This window comes from Aureobasidium melanogenum, assembly GCF_000721775.1.
Source record: "Aureobasidium melanogenum CBS 110374 unplaced genomic scaffold scaffold_12, whole genome shotgun sequence".
NCBI lineage: Eukaryota > Fungi > Ascomycota > Dothideomycetes > Dothideales > Saccotheciaceae > Aureobasidium > Aureobasidium melanogenum.
In genome coordinates this window covers 397,466-423,766 of record NW_024470064.1, presented here as the reverse complement: position 1 = coordinate 423,766, position 26,301 = coordinate 397,466, and the positions used below count along the sequence as shown (strand labels likewise).

Below are 26,301 nucleotides of genomic sequence, written 5' to 3'. Positions count from 1 at the left end.
ATAGTTGAAACCACAGATGAATGACGCCAATCCATGCAAGCGAAACCCCATGCTCATGCAATACGAAATAACAAAGGAAGTGCTTCGATCGAAAAAGTGTATGCTGCCTCGATCGTCATCAATATTCGTGTCGATATGTGCAAGTATCTCCTTTCTGGCATTGTCCCTTTTTGAAGTACTTGCATGGCACCGTGAAGCGCTTGTCGGTGAATGTGCCTCCCTTCTTTCCAGGCTTACCGCGGCGCATGTGGTCGTTGTTGTTATCTCCGCCGCCTTCACGCCAGCGACGACGCTCTTCGTTCTCGTACGGAGGTTGCTGGTTCTGCTGCTGTCCCGGAAATTGACCCATGTTGGGCATAGGGAATCCAGGAAAGGGGAACTGGTTGAAGTTAGCTCCCGGTCCACCATTTTGGCCTGGGTTGAGCTGTGAGAACAGGGCTGCAAAGGCAGCTGGGGATGGATCCATCATAGGCTGCTGTCCAGGATTGAACATGTTTGGCGCTTGAGTCTGAGGGTTCAAATTGGCAAAGATGCCAGCAAGATCAGGAGCCATGTTGGGCTGTGCAGGCTGCTGGATGGGCTGCTGAACATGCATAGGCTGAGACTGCTGCTGTTGAGATGGCGCCTGTGGTATAGATGCCAGAATGCGCTGGATCTCTGCCATTTGATCTTGATTCTGGCTTGGTGCTGAGATCGATGGAGGAGCTGAAACGGGCTGAGCAGGTTGGGCGGGCTGAGGAGCTTGACCTTGTGGATTAATCATGGCCAAGATCGCAGAAATGTCAGGGCCAGCACTTGGTTGCTGGGTCTGCGCAGGTTGAACGGGTCCAGCAAGCTTTGCAATTCTCGTCTGGGAAGGGTTAGTGACAATTGTGTATGAAGAGTCGATGTGAATACATACAGCAAGTGGCTCTTGAGTGCCCACAGCGCCGAAAGCTTTTGTGCTGACCTCTTCGCCATTGTAAGGCTCTGCTGGCTCACGTGGGCTGGGTGGAATATCACTTGGATCTGTGTAGAAGACCATCAAGGTGCTAGCCTCATACTGCTCACGTTTAACACGCTCTGCAGACTCCGGCTGGAGATCGCCACCAGCGTAGCGACTGTAGTTCCTCTTTCGCTCTTCGACATCGACGGAGCTGAAATCAGTCACTGGGAAAGTTAGTTGCTGGCTCGTTTTCAACACGATTGCTATAGTCAACTTACACGTCGGCGTGACATATTCTCCAAGGTTCTCTTCGCCCGTAGCAGTATCGTCGTCTTCATCAATGTCCATCATGTCCTTGTGCTGCTTGAACATCCGGCCCTCACCACCAACATCGCTGACATCGCGAATCATGCTCGCGTCATGGCCAAGTTCCTCCTCAGCGTCGTGATGGAAGATACGGGTTTCGACAAGCTGACTATCAGGTTTGAAAGTGACGCGAAGCTTGCGTCTTTCCTCTTTGCGTAGGCGCTTTGCCCTCTCCTCTTGCGTTTCAGGCGCCTGTTTCTCCTCGGTCTTCGAGGGACTGGGTTCCTTCTCCTTGCTTTTGTTCAGGTTTGCCATTGTCTCTGCAAAGGAGAAAGCAGGCTTGGCGGGTGCTGCAGGAGCTGCCTTCTTCTCGATCGATTTGCTATTGAACATGAGTCAGGGTGAATCTTGAACAAACGGTTCTAATACTTACATGGCAGCGGCCACCACAGAGGGTGTCGTGGTCTTGGCAATTGCCTTCTTAACGCCTGCGCCCGTAGAGGCAGAGGTGACTGACTTGGTGACAGCAGGTTTCGCTTTGACAGCAGCGCCGACGGCGGCCTTTGCAGCAGCACCAACAGCAGCAGCGGGTTTCGAGTTACTGCCAACGGGAAGCGCACGCTTGAGAGTGGACGGCTTAGCAGCTGCATTGCCGGTCGTAGGTGTCACAAGCATTCTCTTCGAAGCCTGATCGGAAGATGCACTGCCAGGAGCAGCACGCTTGACACCAGCAATGGGCTCAGGAGTGGGTCTGTTGCTTGGAGGCGATTTGACGCCTGACTGCTGTTCAGTGCTCGCTTGGCTCTCTGCGCCGCCTGTGACATTGCCCTTTATACGTTCACAGAGATCATGAGTTTCCTTGTTGCCGTTCTTGCTCAGATTGCTGATGCACTTGCCCAACTTGGTCACGTCGTAGGTTCTTGCGGGGAAGGTGTCGCAGCGCACAAGTACCTGAAAAATGTTAAGGGGATACACATAGTAGATAGCAATAAATACGTACCTCGAGGATTAGGCGCGTCAGAGGTCCGTCGTAGTCGTTTTTCTTGATTCGATCAATCAAGAACTGCGCAAAAGAGGCCATAATCTGAGCATGTTGGCCAAGCCTAAACATTTCGTTAGCAGACGGCCAGATTACTTGCATGCAAGAGTGCTCACTGTGCCATGATGTCCCTATTTCCATGATCAATCGCAGTTTGCAGTACGATCTTCAACATCTCAAGCTGATCATTGACCCTGCTCCTCAGAAGAGGTAATTCACTGTTTCTCTTGCGATCAATTGCGTCGGTGAGAGCAACAGAATCAGCCTTCCATCGGTTCTTCACGGTTTGCACAACTTCATTGAATTCTACCATGCCAGTTCTAATCCTGTCAGCGACAATGCCAGTATGACGGCTCTCCCAAAGAGCCTTGATAGTATCATATCTGACACCTTCGCGAGGGTCATCGGGTCTCTGTGCAGGTAGAGGGGATATCTCGGGCTCCTCGTCAGAATCTTCATCTGAATCATAATCTGATGACTCCGACTCAGAATCTGACTGCTCCTGCTTCACAGGCTGTGATCGGCCAACCGAAACCGAACCAGTAGGTAATGCAGCAGGCTTTCTCTCTTTCTTTCTCAATTTTTCTAGGCATTGTCAGCTGTTGTATTGACTATGTTGTTGGAATGGCTAACCTTGAAGCTTAGGATCATTCCCAGCAAGACGGCGAAGCTCAGCTCTGGACTTTCTGCGTGCTACTGGTGCAACAGTTGCTGTGTGTTGTTAGTACGAGCCTGAAATGAGTGAGTAAGTTTAGGGACACTAACCTCTGTTGATGGGAAGCTCAAATTCGGTCTTGCCGATGTGGGTGAATGAATTCACCTGACTAGAGTTGGTTGCTTCGTTGAGTTGATCGATGTCCTTCATCCAGAAGTTTCCAGTGCGAGTACCGGCTGGGATAGCATTATGCAGTGCGGCCTGGTCCGCTGCGGGTGCTGGAGGAATGACTCTAGTATAGCTCGAAGGATCCGTGGTGGCAGGACGCGAGTATGACGGATCCAAAGCCTGGTTTGGACGGACAGAGTGAGCACGTTCGTGCTCTAGAGCTTGTGGGGCAATAGTGCCATGTTGCATCTGTTGCGGTTGACCATATGGAGACGGACCAATTTCGAAAGATCCATTTGTAGCACCGGACACCAACGAAGGATCATATGTAGAGTGTGAGTATTGATGTGGATTTCCGTAGCCGGCAAAGGAGGTTGTTTGAAGGTTCGATGGGCTCTTAGTAAAGGCTTGAGGAGTGTAGTTGTCTAGTCCGGCATTCGACTGCCAAGGCAAGTATGGATCTGATTGAGCATTTTGGTTTGGAATATGGGAGGTAGCGTCGAAGCCCCAGTTGGCGAAGTTATCATTATCTCCGCCATTTGAGAGAAGGTTGCCATATTCATTGACTTGATTATAGCCATTCTGATACGATGAAGATTCATGGCCATGCGGCGGCATGTGGTGATGGCCGTCCATGATTGCGATGCAGCAGATGTGTTCTCAACAATGACAATGTTCTCAACGCGGGATCGAGCACTGTTCCTCAAGCGGTATGTGCGAGGCTGACAGAACCAATCACAAACGACGACAATCTGCCTTATGGCTTGAGATTACGTGAGACGGCGGCTCAAATCAAGTGGGAATGTCTTGTCGGGGCGATGTAGAAGCGCTGGCGACCGTGTAGAACTTTGTGTGAAGAAGCGTAAAAGTGTATGGATGTCGATACTTCTCCGAGCTGATGCGAATCGCGCACGCGCAAATGCCTCGGACAATCGCGCTGCTGTTATGCTAGGCAGCCCTTGACTGGGTGTGCAAATCAACAAACGTCGCTCCGCGCTGCAGCACAAGAACGCGACCAAGGCTCGATGTGGCAACAGAAGGCCGCAAAGCAGAGTCCTTCAGGACAATTATTGATGATAAGCACCACTGACCAGAGCCAGAACGGGCTTGTCTTTCACCGTAAGCAAGTAGCAGCCTAGCGGGCGCAAGTCACCGTCGCAAAAAAGAACCTTGCGCACTCGTAAGGAGAGCGAGCGCTTATTCTGCTCAGATCCCTCCGACTTGATCGTCCGTCACTTATTAGACCACAAATGACAAACTTTACAGACGGGCGTTCAAGCGCCTTGCATTAGTGATGGCAACGGAGCCAAGGGAAGATCAATTTCACAGAAGGGTTGGTTGATGAAATGGTGTTGTGAGGTGTGGAGGAGAAGTTGGCAGACGGGGAAGGGAGAGGAGCGCAAGCTTGTTGGAAAGTCGCAGAGAGAGAGAGAGGGCTTGGCAGAGAGCGGCTGTCACCGCCTGGCTCTCATGACGCTCTGGCTTGCTTGTGAATCTGGAACCATCTTCATTCATGTGGGGAGACGATGCTATGAACGTGTTAACTTATTGAAGCTTCAGCTTGTTTGTCTCGTACCCAGGACAGCACACACATACTTCTTTCTCTACGTGTCTCACTGGGTGAACCCATCACGCAACACACGTCTGGCGAGCTTTGTATGCACTAGAGTCCTCGGGTCTGGCAGAAAGACCTGGCCGTTCGAGCAACATGACATCCCATCACAACTCCCTTCGCGATCGTCAAATTGGTAGGCAGACTCTCAATCTCAGCACGACTTTGTGTGCTCACATCGCCAGCGTCCATCGAGAAGGTCTTGAACCTCAACCATGCCTCCCCAGAAAGCGCAGATTCACAGCACGATGCCACTCTTGCCAATGGTCTCGTAACCAAAGCCACTCCTATCCTCAATGCCGACGGCGAACCAATCTGGAAGGTACTTGTCTTCGACAATCTAGGAAGAGATATGATTAGCAGTGTCCTCCGCGTCTCAGACTTGCGCTCTTGGGGAGTTACCATACATCTGTACGTCGACGAATTCAGCTGCCTGCTTCTCCAAGCCCTGCGCATGCTGAGTCTTACTATAGACCTGCTGCTGACAGCAACGTGTCAGACCTATCACCTCGAAGCGTCACCCCATCCCTGATGTTCCCGCCCTCTACCTCGTCGAACCTACCCCTGAGAACCTGAACATAATCGCTTCCGATCTCGCCAACGGCCTCTATTCCTCTGCATACGTCAACTTTCTCTCGTCAATATCGAGACCTGTGTTGGAGGATTTTGCCGCACAGATTGCCGCAGGGGGAACATCAGAAAGTATCGAACAAGTCTACGACCAATACTTGAACTTCGTTGTCAGCGAACCCAACTTGTTCAGTCTGGGCATGGGCAAGGATGTTTACTACACCATGAACAGTGCGCAGACTAGCGATGAGGAGATCGATGCGAAAGTCGATCGTATCGTTAGTGGTTTGTTCAGTGTAGCCGTGACCATGGGTGAGTCTAGCAAATGCTCCTGCGACCCTTGTGCTGATCAACCCAGGTTCTATTCCTATCATTCGATGTCCAAAAGGCGGCGCAGCGGAGATGATTGCAGCCAAGCTTGACCGTAAACTGCGCGATCACATTCTGAATGCAAAAGACAACCTTTTCTCCGGCGCCAATGCTCGCACTAACACTGCAGCTGCCACCCCAGCTTCGCGACCTATCCTGATCATTGTCGACAGAAACCTTGACCTCGTTCCCATGCTATCACACTCCTGGACATATCAATCGTTGGTTCACGATGTGCTCAAGATGCACCTCAACCGCATCACAGTTGAGTTACCAGGAGACGATTCGGATGCATCCAAGCCTGCGACAAAACGAGCATACGATCTTAACACAAACGATTTCTTCTGGACCAGAAATGCAGGAGTTCCATTCCCACAAGTCGCTGAAGATATCGACACCGAATTGACCCGCTACAAGGAGGATGCCAACGAGATCACTAAGAAGACTGGCGCCTCCTCAATTGAAGACCTACAAAATGATACTTCGACCTCAGCTCAGCATCTCAAGGCAGCTATCACCCTTCTGCCTGAGTTGCGCGAACGCAAGAACATTCTTGACATGCACATGAACATCGCGACAGCGCTGTTGAAGGGTATCAAGGAGAGACAGCTAGACAATTTCTTCCAGTTGGAAGAAGACATCAAGAAGCAGACCAAGGCTCAAATGCTGGAGTTGATTACAGACTCTGACAAAGGCAAAGAACCTTTGGATAAACTCCGAATCTTCATCATCTGGTTCCTGAGCACCGAGCAGGACGTATCTCGTGCAGACATGGATAAGTTCGAAGAGGCTTTGCGCGGTACTGGAGTTGACACCACACCTCTGACCTATGTGAGACGGTAAGTAACACTTTTGCGCATTTCTTGGATGCTAGTTACTGATACTGTGTAGTGTACGAGAAATTACACGCATGACCATGATCTCATCCGCTCCCACTCAGCCTGCTCAATCATCAACATCGAACGATCTCTTCCGAGGCTTCAGCTCACTCTCCAAAGGATTGACCGACAAGTTTAAGGAGGCTGGTATTGGCTCGAACTTCGAAAACTTGATTTCGGGCGTCAAGAACTTCCTGCCTGCCAACAAAGACCTGACCCTAACCAAGATTACGGAATCATTGATGGATCCATCCAACGCCAGCACGAGCGCGCTTCAGAAGACAGAAGGGTATCTTTACTTCGATCCTCGCAGTGCAAATGCTAGAGGCACGATGCCGCCATCAGCGGCTCAGGCTAGAAATCCTGGTGGCAGCAGTGTGACGCGAGGCATTGAAGCAAGCTTCGGTCAGCGGAGACAGGGTTACAGTGAGGCTATTGTCTTCACAGTTGGCGGTGGCAGTATGGACGAGTACGGCAACTTACAGGACTGGGCCAATAGGACAAGTGGACAAGGAGCAGCAGGCTCGGTGAGCAAGAAACGTATTGTGTACGGCAGCACGGAGCTTGTCAATGCGGAAGACTTTGTGCTCGGGGAGTTGACGAAGTTGGGCAGCGAAAGCGCATAGACGACCTTCAACTAGCTGTATGAGAGTGGTAAGCCCACCTACCTAATTTCAATGTATCAAAGAGGCTCTTCTCGTGGATCTTCGAGGTAATTGCCCATCTGGTATGCAAATGCTTGGCCGCGGGCCGTCAAGATGATGGGTGTTCGGGGAAGGAGCTTTGGCCACTCCCCCGGGTATGACAGCCCCAATGACATACACACTCAAGTGTCTGGAGAGGAGTCAGTCTATCTCTAATCCTCCTTTGCCTTTGGCGACTATTAGCACTGCGACTGCTTGAATGTCCGTCGTCCAACATCTGCCGTTTATCTGAAACCGTCAGAGCGTTTCTCCCATTCGATCCTGCACAGAACGTCTTCGCCAGCACACGCGTTGCCCGCATATACACGTCCCTCGGCCGCTGCCTGTTCGACACCTGTCGACGCCAAACAAAGCAGAATTCAATGGCACCTCGTACATCGCTGAAGACGCTCGTGTCCAGACGCAGGAGAGCCGATGGCGACGAAGATGAGGAATCTGTTACTGGTGTCGACGACTCACAGAGCGAAGCCTCGGTCGCCAGTGATCTGGACAGTACGATTGATACATTAGGTGCGGATGCCGATGCCAGCGAGTCTAGTGAGACTGAGAGTACGGCGCCGGCACCGATCGATTCGGCAGTGGCGAAATCTGGTGGAAAGACTGGACGTACACGTTCGAAGAAGTCCAAGGGCACAAGGACAGACAAGACAATCTCGAATACCAATGGCGATGAGCATATCAAACAGGGATCCGTCACTGGAGAATCTGTTGCAACTGACATTTCCGCCAGTGCGGCCGGTGCGCCCATTGTCTCATCCGAGAGTGGTTCAGCAAGAAGAGGGGAGACGGTAGCAGATCGTCGAAGGCGGGAACACGACGACTATAGAAAGAAACGAGACACAGACCCGACTTTCATCCCCAACAGAGGCAACTTCTTCATGCACGACGCTCGTACATCGGACCAGCGAGGCTTCGGGGCATACGGTCGTGGCAGAGGAAGGGGAAGAGGCATTCCCCAAGCTCCCAGCAAGTATGTTTGTGCGGATCTGTCAAGTTGGTAAACAGTGCTAACATCTATCATAGTTATGTGCAACCAGCAGAGCGGACGGCCGATGCGCCATGGACACATGATCTCCATGAGACGATCAACGAACGGGGTGGTCCACCTACTCGCCAACGACCATCACAAAGCCTCAACAATCCCCCTGATAGCGCTTCTCGAAGCGTGCCTGTGGTTCAACAAAAACCGCTAAACTTTTCCAAGACCACTCAAATTGGCAGTGTGCAGATTCGCGTTTGGTTACCTGGCATGGCCTCGGCTATTCCTTTTGCTGCTGTACCGGTCAATTCACACACTCGACTGCCCGATCACAGGCCTCCCCTTCGTCGAGACAAGCCTGTACGCGTATCTCTACCTGATCACCCAGTGCGCTATGTCTTTCCAGCTGCTGAGCGTTCTTTCATCTTTATTCCGAGAGCACTAAGACCCAACCAGCAAGGCTTCGGCAAAGCAAGAGGTAGTTTTGGTGCATATGGGGCTCCTTCGAGCAGACGGCCTAGTCTCTATGGTGGTAGTGTGTACTCACAAGCCATGTCCATGAGTCGCAGGTCTTCATTGGCTCGTGAAGTGCCTAGAGATACGGCGTTTTCTCCTACCGGCTCTTACACTGCTCGTGCTCCTACTGGGCCTGGTCGACCAATCGTACGCTTACCCCATGCTGGATCTCATCGATCGTCAAACCCGTCGCCTGCTGGGTCTGCCTACAGTCGTTCGTACCCTCATTCTTATCCTCGACCCCAGACGCCGGCCGTCGAACACTGGGCCGAGCCAGACACTGTACATCAACCTCGCCCTCAGAAAACAATTTCCATGACTGGGATTGAGTCACCTGCTGGGCTTGCTCTTCATGCTCCACAGCAGCAGGAGCAACAACCATTCCACAATCAGCTGCCTCAACACATTGCAGAAGGTAGTATTAGCACTCTGTCGGCTTCTTCTGATATGGCACCTCCCCCACCCGGCCCATCAGCATACATGTACCCTGGCGGCACACCACTCTCCAACATTCCAGAGAGGGCAATTCATGCACAGCCGTTCCAGCCGCCTGCACCTAACTACTATTCATCATTCGCCTCTACTGGATACTACTATCCAGGCCAGCCCACACAATATGGTGCCATGCCATCTTACGCCCCACCTACAGCACAAGCAAGCTATGCGCTTCCTGAAGCGTCTATGGCAAGCGATCCTCAACAGGGAACCATGGCGCATGAGAGCAATGGCATGGTGTATTATACACAGATGCCACAATACACATCTCAGGATAGTTATTTACAGCCACAGAGCTATGCGGTTCATGGCATGGGTGGCATGATGACACCGAGTCCAGAGGGTGCTTATTATTATGCTAATGCCGGCCCAATGTTCTACTCGCAAGCTCAGTAAACCTATATTCGCATCATCAAAAACTACTACAGTTGTTTGGTCCTATATCAATCTAATACCCTCTCTTGTCGCCATAGGTAGTCATAGCAGATGTAGAGGACCCGCACACGGCAAACGAGACAGGCCTCTGAACATTACAAGTATTGAAATAACCATGAAGTAACGCGTTAATTGATTGCATGTGAAACGTCACCAGTATTAGTGGGTACACCTCGATGCAAGGCAGCGATTGGAGCTTGACTCAGCGGCAGGCGGAAGCGCAAGACGGCGCGGGGAAACGCCGTTAGGTCCGACAGTCTAACCAGCAACCAACCCGCGACCACTCGCTCACCTCCACATCTACACGACACCTCGTCGCTAACCTTTCTCACTCCTCCCTCGTACCATCATCTCTTGTCTATCACAGCTGTGCTGTGTTCCTGCGTGTGCTCCTTCTAGAGCTCGACACCTAAGCACTCTCACCACACACTCATCCTCGAGCCACCGCCTCCAGCCGAGGCTGTTGTACGTCACTAGGCTGCCATCCACACGCCGCTCGACATGCCTTCGTCTACAGGCCCCGTGAACGAGGATACCCTCATCACCATCAAGATCTCGTTCGACGATTGCACCAAGAGACTCAAGCTGCCGCTCAAGGATCTGAGTGCAAACACTCTTCCTATCAAGGTACTATCAAGCTTATCGTCACATGAAAGTCGTGCATTTCGACTGATCATTCTCACAGCTCCGCCACCTTCTCTGCATCGCACCCGAGCAACCCGTCATCTTCGAGCGCTATTCCGACTCCGCTGGCGGATATGTCGTCCTTGATGACTCCAACCCTGCCGTCTTCAAGACTCTTATCCGTGCTGCCAAGGCTAAGCTCAAGCTCAAGCTAAGGGCTTCCTCTCCCTCGCAGCACTCCAAGATGGATGCTCCTGCTTCAGAGCCATCTATCGCTCCCTCTTCCTCGGTCGCCCCTTCAAGAAGCGCCACTACTCTCGACCAACATTCTATCGGTCCCGGAATCTTTGAGTTCCGTGAAGCACTTAGCTCCATGAAGAAGTCCGACATCGAGGCTCCTCTCCCTCGTCCTTTTGGTAAGTCGAACATCGAGACCGTCTATCCTGCAGTTGTTGACAGATCAGACTTCACTGCCAACTCAGTCGCTCAGGGTCCCAAGCATGTCCTGCCGCTCCGTGTCGCCGCCCCAGTCGAGGTCGCCAAAGGACCATGGACTATCTTCTGCAATGCTTGTGAAAAGATTATGCCCAATGTCCACTATCACTGCAGTGCCTGCGACGGCGGTGACTACGATCTCTGCGAGACTTGTGTCAACCAGGGTGTCTCTTGTCTCGGTGAAGGCCACTGGCTCGTCAAGCGCTCTATCCAAGATGGTAAGCTTGTCAGCAGCACGACAGAGCGCTTCGCTCCTAAGTCTAAGACGACCACTGCACTCGCACCTACCTCTTCGCCTAAGCCCGAGACTGTCAAGGAGATTCCTGGGGCCTTTACCGAAGACATCCATCCCCTGTCCGAATCATCCCGCACTTGCAATGCCTGTGTTGTGACGCTTCCAGACCGCGACTTCGTCACATGTATTCAATGTGATGACTACGACCTCTGCTTGAACTGCCACACCATCAATACCCATGGCCACCACCCCGGTCACCACTTCAAGCCCGCGGTCGATGGTGCTGCTCTCTCGCTTGCCCAGGAGGCCCTTCTGCCCGCTGGCCGCAACTTCAGACACACTGCTATCTGTGATGGTTGTGACAAGATGATTCATGGTGTGCGCTACAAGTGTTTCGACTGCCCTGACTTCGACTACTGCAGCGAGTGCCTCAAGAATGCTCGTCACACTCATCCTCGTCACCGCTTCGCCGCCATTTATGAGCAGTTCAAGGGTCGTCCTGCCTCGTCTGTCACCCACCACGGCATCTATTGCGATGGCCCTCTTTGCAAGGGCAAGTCGCACCAGTCTTACATCCAAGGTGTGCGATACAAGTGTGTCGTCTGCCACGATACAGACTTCTGCCAGAATTGTGAAGCTCTGCCTTCTTCTTTCCACAACAAGACTCATCCTCTCGTCAAGTTCAAGACTCCTGTCAACCACTTGACTATCTCGACAGAGAGTGAGACCAAGCATGGAGTTCGCAAGCTCGGTGATCGTGACCCTGCTCGCAGCTCGAACACTCCTGCCATGTTGAGCCGTGGACAGTCAGCCAATGCTACTGCTCCAGTCAAGACTGTCGCTGATATCAAGCCGTCGCCTCAAGCGGAAGAGAAGGTGTTCGACGAAAAGAAGGCCGAGGAGAAGGTGGCAACAGTTTCTGAGCTAGCCGTGGCCGCTTCTTCGCCCAAGGCTCCTTTGCGCCTGCCCGAGGCTGTCTTTATCGCTGACCGTGTTCCCGACGGTACCGTCATTGCTCCTAATGCTCGCTTCGTTCAATCTTGGACCCTTCGTAACCCCGGCCCCCTCTCTTGGCCTGCCGGTTGTAGTGTCCGCTTCGTTGGTGGTGACAATATGCTGAACATTGACAACACACACATTGCAGCTGCTTCCGACATCGCCGAAGCTAGTGAGAGCAACGTGATTGGTCGTGAGGTCCTTCCTGGCGAGCAAGTGCCCTTCACCGTGACGATGAAGGCACCTGCTCGTGAAGGAAAGTGCATCAGCTATTGGCGTCTCAAGTCTGCAGACGGCATGCCTTTCGGTCACAAACTTTGGTGTGACATTGATGTCAAACAAGCTCCATCAACTATTGCTGAAGCTGCATCCATGCCTCGTTCTCCCATTACCGTTCAGCCTTCGCCCCAGGCACAGAGCTATTATGCTCTGTATAAGGAGCGCATGAACGCCTTGAAGACACACCTTGACCAGACCAACGCAATGCCTGCTGCCGCTGTTACATCAGACACAGTCTCGCAGGAGGCACAGCAACCCGCTAAACCTGTCGCGCCTGAATCTTCCAAGACTCCTGCCGAAGCAGAGGTTGAGGTGCCCGAGTCAGAGCATGAAGAAGAGTTGAAGGGCAGCCACATGGTGTTCCCCACTTTGGACAAGGAGAGCCCTACGAGCTCAACCTACCAGTCCTTCAGCGGCTCGGGTATGAGCAAGAAGGCACACGAGCAGACCGAGCAGGCCTCTCAAAGCTCCGAAGTTGCCGATAGTGTCGCTAGCGACGACGAGGGCTTCGAAGACATTAGTGATGACCTCGAAGTTCTCAGCGCCAACGAAAACGAGGATGAGTCTGAGGACGATGGCTTCCTCACTGATGATGATTACGACATTCTTGACGCCAGCGACCAAGAGACTGTTGCATCGATGAAGTAGAAGCAGCGGCTTTTTTTAGACTGAGTGGCGAACTTACTCGACACGAGCAACTCGCGTTTGACTTCTCTTTTCTTTCTTTTTCCCTTTGTTCTCTTTCGGGTCTCTTTGCTATGAAATTGCTGGATGGTGGGATTTGATGGTCACTCTCTAAGGGCTAAGGATTTCTCTTTGAGAGGATGGATAATGGGGCGTAGGGACACACACGGACTTTCCTTTACAGCAAATGATTCACCTAGTGCAGGTAGTTTTTTTACTCTTCTCTTAATCTCTTTTTACAGTGCTTGCCCGGTGGAATGTTGTAATTTGAAGAGGAACGTGGAGTCGTGAAGGTGAGATGATTATGGGAGATTCTTGTGCGACCAAGTCAGGTTGTAAGTTGTATGACCCTGCTTCTGACATCTTACACTTTCCATCTTCGACAACGACACGCAGTATGGCTTTTTACTGCTATGGTATGAAAAGGCAACTCAATGAAAGTCTCTTCGATTTGCGAGATAGGTCTGTTGCTGTATTTGGCCTATTTCTGAAGAGAACCTCGCAAAGTTCATGTTTAGCAGAAAGAAGCACGTTGGACTATGCTATACAGCTTCAAGATCAAGTGTCCCAGACCACCACGCTTGCAAAAACACGAGCCAAAGAAAAGATTGACGAATACAGAGTGCAAATAAGACGACCAAGAGATAAAACGAGACAAGAAAAGGATCCATGAATTAAGCAAGTTTGAATGTGTAAACATAAGAACAAGAAGGCGGCATACAAAGAAGCAATAATCTCACAATCGACAGAGATAATAGGTATGTTAAAGAAGAGATTGAGATGTAAAATATGTAAGTTTTTTTTATTCGTAGCTTCGTACTCTACGTTTCAAAAGAGATCTATAGGAACAAGAAAAGTCGTTCTTTGAGATGAGTAAATGCTGATCAATCCAGCCTGCCAAAACGCCTGTGCTGCTGCTGTATCGCGAACATCCTTGCTTTTCAAATGCGATATTTTTTTTTGTAATAGTTGCGTTTCTTCCTCTTCAAATGTCAATGTCAATGCCCAAATCCATATCGGCAATGATGTCTTCATCTTTGGGCTTCTTCTTGAATCCACCCAGTGTTGTCTTCTTCAGCTTGTCGTTGATGGGCGTGCTGGTACCAGTACCGTTGGCAGGTGTACCTGTTCTGCTGATATCGCTGGCGTCGCCGAAGAGGTCATCAGGAACTGCGAGCAGCTTCTCCTTAGCAGCCTCTGCTTCCCTGCGTGCCTTTGCAGCAGCCTCCTCTCTGGCTTTTTGGATGATGCGCTTCTCGGCCAATTGTGCTTTACGCACGTCTTCACTGTTGGCTTTGCGATTGGCGCGGTTGAGCGCGGCGAGTCGTTCCTGTTGTGCGAGTTTGCCGTTTTGCTTTGCTGCATTGGCGGCGGCTTGTGCTGCTTTGGCTGCACTGTTGCCGGACCCCAGAGCTGCGAGTTCTGCATCGCATTTGGCGACTGTGGCTTCATCACCACGGGATGCTGCTTCTTCACGGCGTTTCTCGATCTTCTCGCGGCCGTAGTTTGCGAATTTGGCTTGCAGGGCGTTTGTGCGGTTGATCTTTCTTTGGATGTCTTCGTCGGTCCATTGGTATTCGAGGAGAGCGTGAATGTCGTCGAGCTTGGAAACCAGCGCTTTCTTAGAGGGCAGGCGCAAGGAGTCGGTAGCCAAAGCAGCCTTGAAACGTTCGAATTCGGGCTCGGTGAAATTTGAGTCGGAGCAGGCGATGAAGGGCCATTCCTTTTCAGCCTTGCCGTGGGCTACAACTGCGTATTGATCGGTGACGAAGGGCTTGCCGTTCAATCCTTCCATTTGGTAGGGCTTGCCAGAGGTAAAGCCTGCAAGGGTCAGCAACGTTCGAGTTCGTGCGCAGATGTCATGACAAACCTTTGATCTGAGCCATGCGGTACTGTGGTGCTCCGGTTTCGCGATTAACACCAATGCTTACACGAGCATAGCAGTTCCTAATGCTGGACTCGAAAGTTGGGTAAAAGCAGACTCTGGCGAAGTTGGTACGGCCGATACGAGCACGCTCGAAGTCGCGCAAAGTCGCAGGGGCTTCGTCGCGTGCAGCAGCAGCTCGAGGCTTCTCATCCCACTCAACCTCGCTGTCACCTTCGGCGTCTCTGTCCGAGTCGGCATCGTCTCGTGAAGGAGAGCGGTCTCTTCTGCGATCATCCTCACGGTTTCTTTGTTGGCCCTTCATCTCTCGCTCTCTCTTGTAAGCTTCCAGAGGCCCACTGGCCTTGACCTTTGGTCTGCTGCTCTTACGCTGGTCATCATCGTCCAAGTCGGCGGCAGCAGCCTTGCGCTTTCTCTTATCGGCACCAGCTTGCTCTCTCTTGCGTTGTTGAAGGATCTTCTTGAGTTGTAAATCCTGAACTCTTCTCTCGACTTCTGCAGCGCGTTCGGCAAGGATTTCTTCTCGACGGATTTCGGTCATGGCCATGACTTCGGCGCGATCAGCCTCGGAGCGGAACTTGCCCTCGATAGGGTACAGAGGAGCATCCTGGTCGAAGTCGATGCCGTCTTCTGAGTCGGATTCGTCCATGGCAGCAGAGCCTAGCGAGCGAGGAGATGATGCGGCCGAGCTGAGATGGCGATCAGTATGCGAAGTCGAAGAGTGTAGCAAGGCAGGCAGGCTGGAGAGAAGCTGAGAAGGGGAGTATGAAGCATGTGGACTTACGCTTCACCTTCTTCCTCGGAGTCATCCTTTCTTCTTCTTCGCGCAGCAGCAGATGAGCGCGACTTTGATTTTTGAGCAAGAGAGCGACGAGGGGGAGAGCGATCGGGCTCTGAGGACAAGGCGGCATGTTCGAAGGGAGACGAGGGTTGTGTCTGTCTGTTGTCCGGTCTTTCGTCGTCGGAGCTGTCGTCGCCAGCAAGGGCAAGAAGCTCAGCATCAAGCTCGTTGTCAGACATGATTGGAGATGTGTGGTTGGTTGTTGGGTGGTTCAGGAGAGAGAGGTATTAGTCGAGCGAGGATCGAGTATCGAGGGCGCGTCTGAAAATGGAAGAAGGATGGAAATGAAGGAACCAGCCTTGAGATGTCGCAAGACGTATAATCGGCGTGGCTGGGGACAATAATTAGCGCGACAATAGGATGGAGAGTGAGAGATTGAATAAGTTCAAGAGAAGCAGCGTCGACGCTTCAGTTGAGCGACTGAAGCTTGCCAAGCACGTCCAAAAGTGTCACGAATCGATGACATAGAGACAACTAAATGTTGCTTCACTTTCTGCAATCCCAATCTTCACACTCAACATCCTTGATCTGTCGCCTTCACCTGTTTGGACAAGCCCGGAAAGACGAAACTTCACTCGACTTGTCTTGAAAACAATCACAATCGAAATGTCACTCCGTCAGCTGAGCCGGTGCAGCAGGGCCATGGCCTTCTCGCCTCGTTCTCTGCATATCGGCTCTCTGCAGCATGCTGCACCTATCACAACCTCGTCAGCCCCGCCGAGTACCGAACCAAAGCCCAAGACTGTCGAGACTGGTACTTCAGGGAAGAGGAAGCGTCCCCTGACTGCTGAACAAGAACGCTTCCTGGATTCTGCTGTATGCTAGACCCATGCACGACATAACAAGTTCAATCAGTCTTACTGTTTCTAGCTCCGAGTAAATCAGACTGGTGAACTTGCTGCTGTTCTCATATACCAGGCACAAACTCCACCCACAGTCAGAGCACATCCCCATCTCCGCCCGCTCATGAAACACATGTACGATCAAGAGGCTGGTCACTTCAAATACTTCAACAAGATCATAGCAAAGCATCGCATCCGTCCGACAGCCATGACTCCAGTATGGGGTGTTGCTGCTACTGCCTTGGGTTGGTCCACTGCCATACTAGGTCAGGAGGCCGCAATGGCCTGTACCGAGGCTGTCGAGACCGAGATTGGTGAACATTACAACGCACAGGTGCGAGAGCTTCTGGCATGGATGAAGGATATGGAAGAACGGGGAGAGGAGCCCGGCGAAGAGATGACCGACTTGCTTAGCAACCTCCGAAGAATCAGAGACGAGGAGCTTGAGCATCTTGATCACGCCGTCGAGCACGATGCAAAAGAGGCTCGTCCATACGAGCTCTTGACCAACGTTATTCGAGGTGGCTGCCGTGCAGCAATTTGGATTAGCGAGAAGGTTTGATCATATCGAGGGGCTCCTTCTGTGAGTTCTTCCGCACCCACATGATTAACCAAAATTTATCGTAATCCAAAACCCCATCGCACTTTCTGCATTGTTTCACTCGAGTTCTGTCAGAGCTCCCAACAGTAGGTCGTCGTTGAGACAATAGCCACGATTGAATTTGTTCAATAAGAGAGACCAACAACAATACTATTGTCGGCAGTCTCGTGTTATTGTTGAGTGATATTGTGCTTGGTCAATACCAGGCTCACTTGTCTCACTCATGCAGCTGTTTCTCCCAACTTCTACATCTTATGCACCACAGATTTGCTTCAACATCAGAGATACCACTTCGCAGCAGTGTGTTCCATCCTCATCTAACCTTGCTGAGCCCTTCCATTTCTTCTCTCCATCCCTGTAACTCCTGCCCACCAACTTCTCACTCTTGCTCATCACCATGGCTTCCATTTCTCGTCGACTTTCTCCCAAAGCTCTCGCCAAACACCTGCGCGAGCTCGGGTTTGTGAACAAGCTGATCCGCAAATTTGTGGACTCCCCCTACGACGTCAACTATGCTACGGCTCTGCTGAAATCCTACTCGCCACCATCTCGCAAACCTAGAAAGGGCAGGTATAACGACCTATGTCTTCACAAAGGCGCGCGCAACCAACGTAAGTCGATACTCGAGATGACAGACTGTGTCCCATCTCCGTACTGAGCCCTCCCAGTCTGGGTGGTCTACGATCCGCTCAAGCACAAGCCTATCTTTGACAACGATGCTCTGATGCTCACCGTTCGCTTTGCCATCTTTCAACCCGGCAACCCACGTCTCATCGAGTACAACACCAAGACCACATCTCTTCGCATCCGCTCATCAAGAATAATCGTGGGTCAGCAAATTAAGTACACCGCCAACGGACCAGTTCTCGAGCCCCTGGACCAAGAAGAAAGCGACTATGAATCCAAGCCTGCCACCACTGCCACTACCAAGAAAGGACGGAAAGCCACCAAAAAATCGAAGTCCAAGTCTAGCAGCGATTCAGAGCTTACGGAGATGGAGTCTGATACTTGATCGACTTTGGAGGAGCTACGGTTCGCAAAGATGGCATGCACGAATGTTAATCCTGATTAGATGTTGGTTAGACCTTCACCCCTGCCTCACCAATCACAACTTCCTTCTTTCTATCCTCCTCCCAATCGACCATGCCTTTTGTCTTTTTCTTTTTTTTTTTTTTTATTTTAATTCGTAGTTTCCTCTATACTTATACAACGATATCACGTATCCCATTCCTGCTTCCTACCTCCAAGACTGCTGTTTATTCTCTCGCTCAGACCATCAGCAGCCATATTCTTTCTAAACATGTCACACAAGTACCGAAGCGTTCTGGTCATTACTCCGAGACCGAGAAAGACGAGCGGGCCAAAGGAGAAGCGCCCTTGAAAGGCATGCTCTCATTACGATCATTACTTTTTTCTGTTGCACACCTTGCCAATAACACTCAATCGATCTCAGCAACAGCTATCTGCTTACACTTATCTATTCTTGATTATCGTTATAGGAGGAGAACTCCGGTCTAAAGATTGGCACCGGATACCGGGTACATGTACTGTGCTGTACGTCCGTTTCGATCTGCCGATCGGTGGTGTTTCAGAACCGATAGCAAACAGGTACAGACTCGATAGAGAACGTTACAGTGAACATCTCGTGGCTTGCCTTTGTTTCGCTTCGTGTTCTACACGAAGTCGTCCTACTCGTGTCTGTTGTGGAAATCCGTCCAGATCCTGAGTGCTAGATGGTCCTAAATCTGGACTCTTCATCCCGACGATGTTGAGCAAACCTGCCAGATACCGAGCATCCCGCCTCGGCTCGGCGGCTGAATGATTATCAAGCAGAAACCCCGTTCGATAGCACAACTCTGTTCTGTCAAGTCACGTGCACAAAAAAGCGGCCCACCATTCCTGGCACCTCAAAAACGTCAGTCTCCCTCGCGCCTTGTGCTTTTGCGCCAAAGACGTCACTAAAGACATCATCGCAGCAAGACGACCAGCACCGTGCGGTACAGCAAAGAACGCAACGCGCCTGTACGATCATACGCCGCAGCGATCAATTAATCCATACAGCCTCACCACGGTGGCATTTTGAATACACGCGCGTCTGAACACTCGAGAAGCTTTCGCTGAGAAGAAGCTCACCTGTTTTTTCGCGCGCGACCGAAGGACAATTGCGTCACCAGATTTTCAAAGGAGGAATACGCAGCTACCCAGCAGAGCCTCAAGTCGGAAGGCCTCAGGCAGAGACTCGACAAAGAGACATCGAATCTTTACGCGTCGCCGCCGACCGTAGAGCAAACCATCTCGTTGCCGGTAAGTCTTTTTGCCACTGAATGCGACAGGAGCGGAGTGCGACGCGATGGCGCGAGTGGGGACCGAAAACCGACTGACAGCCGGAGCCGCACGCGCGCACGCTTCGTCCAAGAATATATGTTGGGGTGCCGGACTGACAATATTGTTTTGACAGAAACATCGTTTTTCGAAAAGGTTGCTTTTTCTGATTGAAGTCGGAGTTTCTGGCCTGTCAGTTTGAGAGTTGAGAGTCAGGAGGAACACCTCCCAAGAAGCCCAGCCAGCCAGCCTATCGCACCAGCTTGCAGAAAGTGCGATACGTCATCGCCTCTCGGCCACTACTTCCCATTTCATTTTCCATCACAACAACAAACATGTCTTCTCCAGCTGACTCGAAGACCAAAGATGTGTTGAAGGTAGAAGGTAAGCAGGCTTCCATTTTTATTATTGTTGTCCTGTCATGGGTTGTGGTGCTTAGCATCATCCCCGCCTGACGTCGCCTTGCCTCTTATGACGCACGAGAGGATCTGATGACGATGAATGCCATTTCATCTACCACGTACTGACGCGACTGTCAATCGTAGACACTTCAAGCCAAGATAGAGCACCCTCTCCTTCGCGTCAAGGTATGTGATGATGCCAACTGAATCGCGACTCGAGTTACTTGCTGACATCCATCTCAGACAACAAGCAGAGCATACCTGCTATTAACCAGCCAGAAGACACCAAAGCATCTGGCGACGGCGCAAAAGAATCTAACGCTACTTCGACCAATGCGCCGCTTGCACCTCCACCCGTTCCGAATAAAGCCTCTAACGGAGACAACGACTATTTCAGTGGAGCTCACAGTGCCGCTCATCTAACCAAGGAACCTAACCCTTTCGAAAGCGCTTTTGGAGGTTCTACCGAGACTCCTGGCAAGCCTCAACTTCCTGGAGTCAACAGCCTGACATCTCCTGCTCCTCTGCTTCCCGGAACTACTCCCAATTGGCCTGGCTCTCTACGTTCAGGACCTCTTAGCCCTGCCATGCTAACCGGCCCCGCAGGGTCGTCCAACGACTACTTCAGCAACGACCATCACTTTGGCGGCAGTTTCCCTACCCCTAACGAGTCGTCTCTCAGGACTGGTCTGACTCCTGGCGGCGGTGGGTCTATGTTCCCCCAGCCTAGTCCTAACTCGCAAGCAATCTTCAACGCAATTCAGAGTGGAGGTGCCACTCCTGGTACTCTAGACTTCCACCGTACTGCTATGCACGCACGCGCTTCTCAGTCAAACGTGAACGGAAACTTCAATATGCCTCAGCCACCTACTTCCGCCGCTGCCGATCCTAACATTCAGCCCAACCTTGACAGCAAGGGCTTCGGCCAACAGCAGCAGAGCGATACTTTCGAGCAGCACGATGCCAACGATGCTGCCAATGGTCTCTTCATGCTTGCCCAGGCCAGGGGCAACAACCGCAACCAACCTCAGCAATACCCGCCACCTCAGTCACAGCCTCAGATGAACTACATGGGCAACCCTCCACACCTTCCTGGTGGCCTCGGCCAACAAGGACACGACGGAGCGGCCAACATGTCAGCCCGCGCCAACAAGAACTCTATCGGCAGCAACCTTTCGGGATCAACACAGAACGAGCACGGCAACTTCTCCGATAGTGACGGTGGAGATGTCAAGCCCACCAGAGGCAAGGGAAAGAAGAACAATAACACCAAGAACGCAAACAACGGTAGACGTAAGGCCGAGGATCAGCCCAAGGGATCCAACAAGCGCCAAAAGACTAGCATGGCATCTATGGACGAGGACGATTCTGACAATGACGACATGGATATGGAGAGAGGAACGGATAACAAGAAGATGACCGATGAGGAGAAGCGCAAGAACTTCCTCGAAAGGAACAGGTACGTGCCCGAACAAAAAGATGTATGACCTGGAAGATGCTAACATCGAAAACAGAATCGCTGCCCTTAAGTGTCGTCAGCGCAAGAAGCAGTGGCTGGCTAATCTCCAGCAGAAGGTTGAAATCTTCTCAACTGAAAATGACGCGCTTGCCGCCACTGTCACTCAGCTGCGTGAGGAGATAGTAGGACTCAAGACTTTGCTCCTCGCCCACAAAGATTGTCCTGTCTCGCAAGCACAGGGGATCAGCGGCATGGCAATGCAGAGCATTGCTGGTGAACCCCATCAATTCGCTAACCCCTATGGCATGCAGATGCCCCAACATATGCAGCAGGGAGTACCATCGCAGGCCAACATGCAGAGACGGTAGTCCCCTTTCTCATAGAACAGCCAGAAATAAGTGTTACAGGGGCGTTTAAAAGGCATGACTGCAAGGCAAGGCAAGCTATTCAGCCAACAGCAGTATGCGATAGCTCAGGCAAATGCTGGGCACAGGCGTAAGGCTCTTTTTGGAGTTGGCGCACTACTACATTCTCTCTCGCCAGCTCACGACTCCTATCATTCAACTTGTACATCTTTCATTGAAGGAGCGTTTTTCCGCGCTGCACAAAGGGTTTGGCAAACTGTGGGAGGTGTGGGATTCGGCGTAGTATGGATTGGTTTTTGCTTATTAAGTTTTGTAACAGTCCTTGGTTTTGTTTAATTATACACGAATAGTACTTCATTGCAATTACTTCTCCAAACGCTGTGTTGTTCAGCCAAAGTTTGTAGGATTTCTGACAAGAGGAAGAGATCGGTATAGACTCTCAAGCTCGGGCTTGGCACAAACAACACGTCCTTCTTGAAAGGCGCGTCTAGAGCACAGCACAATTTAAAAGAATCTAGCTTCTCCATCATCAATGAGCGATGGAAAATCGGGCGCAGCGCGTGGATAACGCGCTGCAACAGTTACTCTTTCGATTGATCCCATGGAACCAAGATGACGATGAAGCAGTCGAAGACCAGCGCTTCGACGAGGCACTGCAAGCGGCCAGACAAACATTAGGCAGGCACGCTCCTTTCGTCGCAGACTGAACAGGAACACCAAGCTGACTGGAGCACCACGCGCAGATGACCAACCATCTTCGGCAGCCGCAGACGATGTCCATCACGCCGCCGACTTGATCAGACAAAAGCTGGTACATGAGAACAGCCGCCCGGACAAAGCCCTCCACTTCTCCAACCTTTATTCGCGACTGCTGAGCCAGCCTGTCCTCGACCGAAAATGGGCTATCTTGTACTTCTTGTATCGGCTCTCAGATTCTGAGGCTGGACCAGCACCGGATGCTGTCCCCTCGCCTACACCCCGCCCGCAACCTCCCTTGCGACAACAGAGCAGCGACGCCCCTGCTTTCAACGATGCCTTCTCTCGCAATGGTCTACCCAGAGTACCCGATTCCGAAGATCCAGAGCCCGTACGATTATCACAAACTCGAGAAAGAATGCCTCTACGCGCATCAACACGCTCAATAGAACCCTCACCAGAGCCGACATACTCGGCAAACCCGCTGGATGCGCCAACCGAAGCTCAATTGCTGCGCGACCTGCCATTTACATTGCAAGGTCTCTCCTCGACCAATCTCGCATTCTCCGATTCTTCGCTCAAACTACCTTCAACGTTACCTGTGCCTATAATAAGTTTGCTTCACACGCTTGCCGAGCCTTCGCTACTTTACCGGAGTCTATCAACATTCGTCGAGTCTTCTGAAGGCGGTCTGGTGGGCCAAAGTTTGCGCTCTGCGATCGGCGTCGAGTTGAGAGCATATCTTGGATTGGTGGCCACGCTCGAAGCGCAAATCAGAAGAGCCTTGACCCAATTACAAGAATCGCCAGGAAACTTGGGTCTGGGAAAGGCTGGCGTGACGTTGAAGCGATGTGTTGTGTGGACTCGTGAAGCGACAATGGGCTTGAGGTTGATGAGTATGATGGTCGAAGAAGCAAAAGGTAGGAGTTGCGTCGTCATCATAGGGATATTGGCTGACAATTCGACAGAGAAGAAAGGAGGCGAGCTGATATCGCTCATACACTCCTACGCCTCATCACACGGCGATCCCTTTGTGTACACTTTTGCGGAGCGACTCTTGATCCATGTAACCCGGCCTTTCTATACTATGCTACAACACTGGATCTACGATGGCGAGCTTGAAGACCCTTTCCTGGAGTTTTTCGTCTACCAAAACCGTGATGTTGACTTGGACTCTGACCCTCGTCGTGGTGGTGCGACAAGTGTCTGGGAAGACAAATATCGTCTCAAGGACAGCATGATACCTACCATCATCACACAGGATTTCGCAAAGAAAGTTTACCTCATTGGCAAGTCACTCAACTTTATCCGCTATGGTTGCGGTGACTCGGCTTGGGTCGAGAACCATAGCAAGAGCTCTATGCGAGAGCTTCGTTATGGCGATACAGCTACACTTGAATCATCGATTGACTCCGCATACAAGGGCACCATGGCTCGTCTCATTTATCTGATGGAAGATAAGTTCAAGTTGTTTGAGCATCTGGCAGCACTCAAGAAGTACCTCCTGCTGGGACAGGGTGACTTTGTTGCCTTGCTGATGGAATCTTTGGCATCAAACCTCGATAGACCAGCCAACAGTCAGTATCGACACACCTTGACTGCTCAGCTGGAGCACGCCATTCGTAACAGCAATGCCCAATACGACTCCCCCGATGTGCTTCGCCGTTTGGATGCTCGTATGCTTGAGTTGTCTCACGGCGAAATTGGCTGGGATGTGTTTACACTCGAGTACAGAGTTGATTCTCCTTTGGATGTTATTGTCACTCCGTGGGCATCAAAGCAATACCTCAAGGTCTTCAACTTCTTGTGGCGTGTCAAGCGCGTCGAGTTTGCATTAGGAAGCACATGGCGGCGAACAATGACCGGTGCTCGAGGAGTACTTGGGGCTGTCGGCGACAAAGTAGACGCCGACTGGAAGAATGCTAGAGGTGGCATCGCAGAGATGATCCATTTTGTCTCACAACTTCAACACTACATTCTCTTTGAGGTCATTGAGGCTGGCTGGGAAGGACTGCAAAAAGCCATGCGTACACCGGACGCCACTCTCGACGATCTGATTTCAGCCCATGGAGCCTATCTGCGCAGCATTACTCGCAAGGGCCTTCTAGCCCCTTCAGGCTCACAAGCCTCCTCATCCACAGCACCAGATTTTACAGCCCAACTCCACGAACTCCTCAAACTGATGCTAGCATACAAAGATGCGGTCGACAGCCTATACTCATACTCGGTAGCCGAATTCACACGCCGTCAAGACCTCGCTGCTAAGATCGAAACACGCACAGCAGCAGGCACCTGGGGCGTGACAGAAAAAGACGAGAACGAGTTTGGCTCCTCGCACATGAGCAACACCCACAAACGCAGCTCTCGCCACCCCAACGACCGCGACAATGATTCTCCTATCCCGCCTTTACTTCCCATCACCTCATCTGGCAATGCAGCAGCCGACGAAGCAGCTATCTTGTCTTCACTGCGCCAACGCTTGCACTCTCTAGCTACAGACTTCAGAGCTCGCGTTAATATCTTGCTTGGAGATTTGGCGTATCAGCCAGACGTGGATATGAGGTTTTTGGGTGTGGTTATGAATTTCAACGATGTGTATGCACCGGTGAGGAGGGGTGGGAGAAGAAGACAGGGCACGCATCATCAGGAAAGAGAGGTTAATGAGAAAGCTGCAAGGGAAAGGGGGAAGGAAAGGGAGAGGGAGAGGGTCAAGAGGACGAGGGAGGAGGGTGAGGTTCATGGGGGTGCTTCTAAGGAGGGTTGAGCGAATGAGCCGTCTCCTGCCTTTTCTTGTTTGACCTTATTGACACAACTGGCGTTTAATGGCATGGAGAGGCATGGAATTCTTTTCAACGCAGAAATCGTATAAACCACCCTTGCACGTACACGGTTGAACTACTTTCACGGTGAAGAGGATATCGAATGGTGTGGAAGAATTGCTTTTTCTTATTCTTTGGCTTCTTGACTCTTTTTGTCTGATCGACCACCATTCTGAGATTCTGCATGTGTCTTTTCTCTGGAAGGGCTATATGGCTTGACGTCTATATCTCGTTGTAACCAAGAAAGCCTGTTCCTAGTCTTCGAGACTGTTGTATTCTCGAAGCCTCTACTGGCGGAAACCGCGGTAAAGTCTTGAATGTAAACTATCTGGCGGACCGAGCTCTCCAGATGTTTCCACCCAAGAGCAGCAAGACATCTGGTTGCCAACTTTATGACGAGCATTTCGCAAAGAGAGAGGAGTAGCACCAAAGCTTAGATGATTTCAAGTGTCGTAATGTTTGAGATATGTAGGGTATGTACAGATCGGAACGTTCAATCGATAGGAGAAGTCTTTCAATCGCTGTCCGAGTCGCTCGAAGAGTCTCCAGACGAGGACTCAGACTCCGACTCTGAACTGTCGTCTGAGCTGGATGATGAACCTGAATCGCTGTCCGAAGACTCGCTCTCGGAAGAGCTAGACTCGGTCTTCTTCTTGCCCTTTGTGCTCTTCGCCTTTGTGCTCTTCGGGCTCTTAGCCTTCGTAGCCTTAGCCTTAGCCTTTGCCTTGGCCTTTGCGAGTTCAGCCTCGAGTTTTGCAATCTTTGCGTCTCTGAGCTCAGCCTCGAGCTTTGCGATCTTGGCCTTCTTTTTTGCGGGCTTTTCGTCGTCGCTGTCGCTTTCGCTACTGCTGCTGTCGTCGCTGTCACTTTCGCTGTCGCTGCTATCGCTGTCGCTGCTGCTGCTATCACTGCTGCTACTGACACTGCTTTCGCTGCTAGAGACATCGGTTCTCGACTTTCTCTTCTTGCGCATAGCGCGTGCAGTCTCAACCTTGGGTTCTTCCTTGACGGCAGGTGTTGCTCTTGCGACTGGCTGAGGTTCACCCTTGTTCATGGTGTTCCAGACCACTTGCACACGTTCGTCATAGTCCTTCTGCTCCTGAATA

At 51.4% G+C, this 26,301-nt stretch overlaps 9 protein-coding genes across 9 annotated transcripts; 7 read left to right on the top strand and 2 right to left on the bottom strand.

Annotated features, from left to right (window-relative positions):
- Positions 1-118: 118 nt before the first annotated feature.
- On the bottom strand, positions 119-3,729 carry M437DRAFT_50182 (uncharacterized protein; the record flags this gene model as incomplete). Its single annotated transcript, XM_041021961.1, has 8 exons — positions 119-850; positions 902-1,149; positions 1,204-1,613; positions 1,665-2,182; positions 2,232-2,334; positions 2,387-2,837; positions 2,904-2,981; positions 3,036-3,729. The coding sequence occupies 8 exons, from the start codon at positions 3,727-3,729 to the stop codon at positions 119-121; spliced, it is 3,234 nt and encodes a 1,077-aa protein (XP_040879244.1).
- A 1,072-nt stretch (positions 3,730-4,801) lies between these two features.
- Positions 4,802-7,148, top strand: M437DRAFT_75862 (Sec1 family protein; the record flags this gene model as incomplete). The annotated part of the gene is made up of 5 exons (XM_041026501.1): positions 4,802-4,841; positions 4,891-5,116; positions 5,205-5,587; positions 5,634-6,483; positions 6,536-7,148. 5 exons carry the CDS (start codon positions 4,802-4,804, stop codon positions 7,146-7,148), a joined length of 2,112 nt encoding a protein of 703 aa, XP_040879243.1.
- A 440-nt stretch (positions 7,149-7,588) lies between these two features.
- Positions 7,589-9,612, top strand: M437DRAFT_49960 (uncharacterized protein; the record flags this gene model as incomplete). Its single annotated transcript, XM_041021924.1, has 2 exons — positions 7,589-8,196; positions 8,250-9,612. The coding sequence occupies 2 exons, from the start codon at positions 7,589-7,591 to the stop codon at positions 9,610-9,612; spliced, it is 1,971 nt and encodes a 656-aa protein (XP_040879242.1).
- A 540-nt stretch (positions 9,613-10,152) lies between these two features.
- M437DRAFT_50356 (uncharacterized protein) lies at positions 10,153-12,928 on the top strand (the record flags this gene model as incomplete). Its single annotated transcript, XM_041021995.1, has 3 exons — positions 10,153-10,278; positions 10,337-10,691; positions 10,740-12,928. 3 exons carry the CDS (start codon positions 10,153-10,155, stop codon positions 12,926-12,928), a joined length of 2,670 nt encoding a protein of 889 aa, XP_040879241.1.
- A 1,021-nt stretch (positions 12,929-13,949) lies between these two features.
- On the bottom strand, positions 13,950-15,869 carry M437DRAFT_50018 (plus-3-domain-containing protein; the record flags this gene model as incomplete). Its single annotated transcript, XM_041021933.1, has 3 exons — positions 13,950-14,785; positions 14,835-15,538; positions 15,634-15,869. 3 exons carry the CDS (start codon positions 15,867-15,869, stop codon positions 13,950-13,952), a joined length of 1,776 nt encoding a protein of 591 aa, XP_040879240.1.
- Positions 15,870-16,296: 427 nt separating this feature from the next.
- On the top strand, positions 16,297-17,094 carry M437DRAFT_66646 (ubiquinone biosynthesis protein CAT5; the record flags this gene model as incomplete). The annotated part of the gene is made up of 2 exons (XM_041024799.1): positions 16,297-16,506; positions 16,561-17,094. The coding sequence occupies 2 exons, from the start codon at positions 16,297-16,299 to the stop codon at positions 17,092-17,094; spliced, it is 744 nt and encodes a 247-aa protein (XP_040879239.1).
- A 436-nt stretch (positions 17,095-17,530) lies between these two features.
- M437DRAFT_66645 (uncharacterized protein) lies at positions 17,531-18,145 on the top strand (the record flags this gene model as incomplete). The annotated part of the gene is made up of 2 exons (XM_041024798.1): positions 17,531-17,744; positions 17,802-18,145. The coding sequence occupies 2 exons, from the start codon at positions 17,531-17,533 to the stop codon at positions 18,143-18,145; spliced, it is 558 nt and encodes a 185-aa protein (XP_040879238.1).
- Positions 18,146-19,790: 1,645 nt separating this feature from the next.
- M437DRAFT_75856 (uncharacterized protein) lies at positions 19,791-21,683 on the top strand (the record flags this gene model as incomplete). The annotated part of the gene is made up of 4 exons (XM_041026500.1): positions 19,791-19,839; positions 20,001-20,042; positions 20,100-21,315; positions 21,371-21,683. The coding sequence occupies 4 exons, from the start codon at positions 19,791-19,793 to the stop codon at positions 21,681-21,683; spliced, it is 1,620 nt and encodes a 539-aa protein (XP_040879237.1).
- A 536-nt stretch (positions 21,684-22,219) lies between these two features.
- M437DRAFT_75855 (uncharacterized protein) lies at positions 22,220-25,140 on the top strand (the record flags this gene model as incomplete). Its single annotated transcript, XM_041026499.1, has 3 exons — positions 22,220-22,358; positions 22,424-23,296; positions 23,345-25,140. 3 exons carry the CDS (start codon positions 22,220-22,222, stop codon positions 25,138-25,140), a joined length of 2,808 nt encoding a protein of 935 aa, XP_040879236.1.
- Between the last annotated feature and the right edge of the window lie 1,161 nt (positions 25,141-26,301).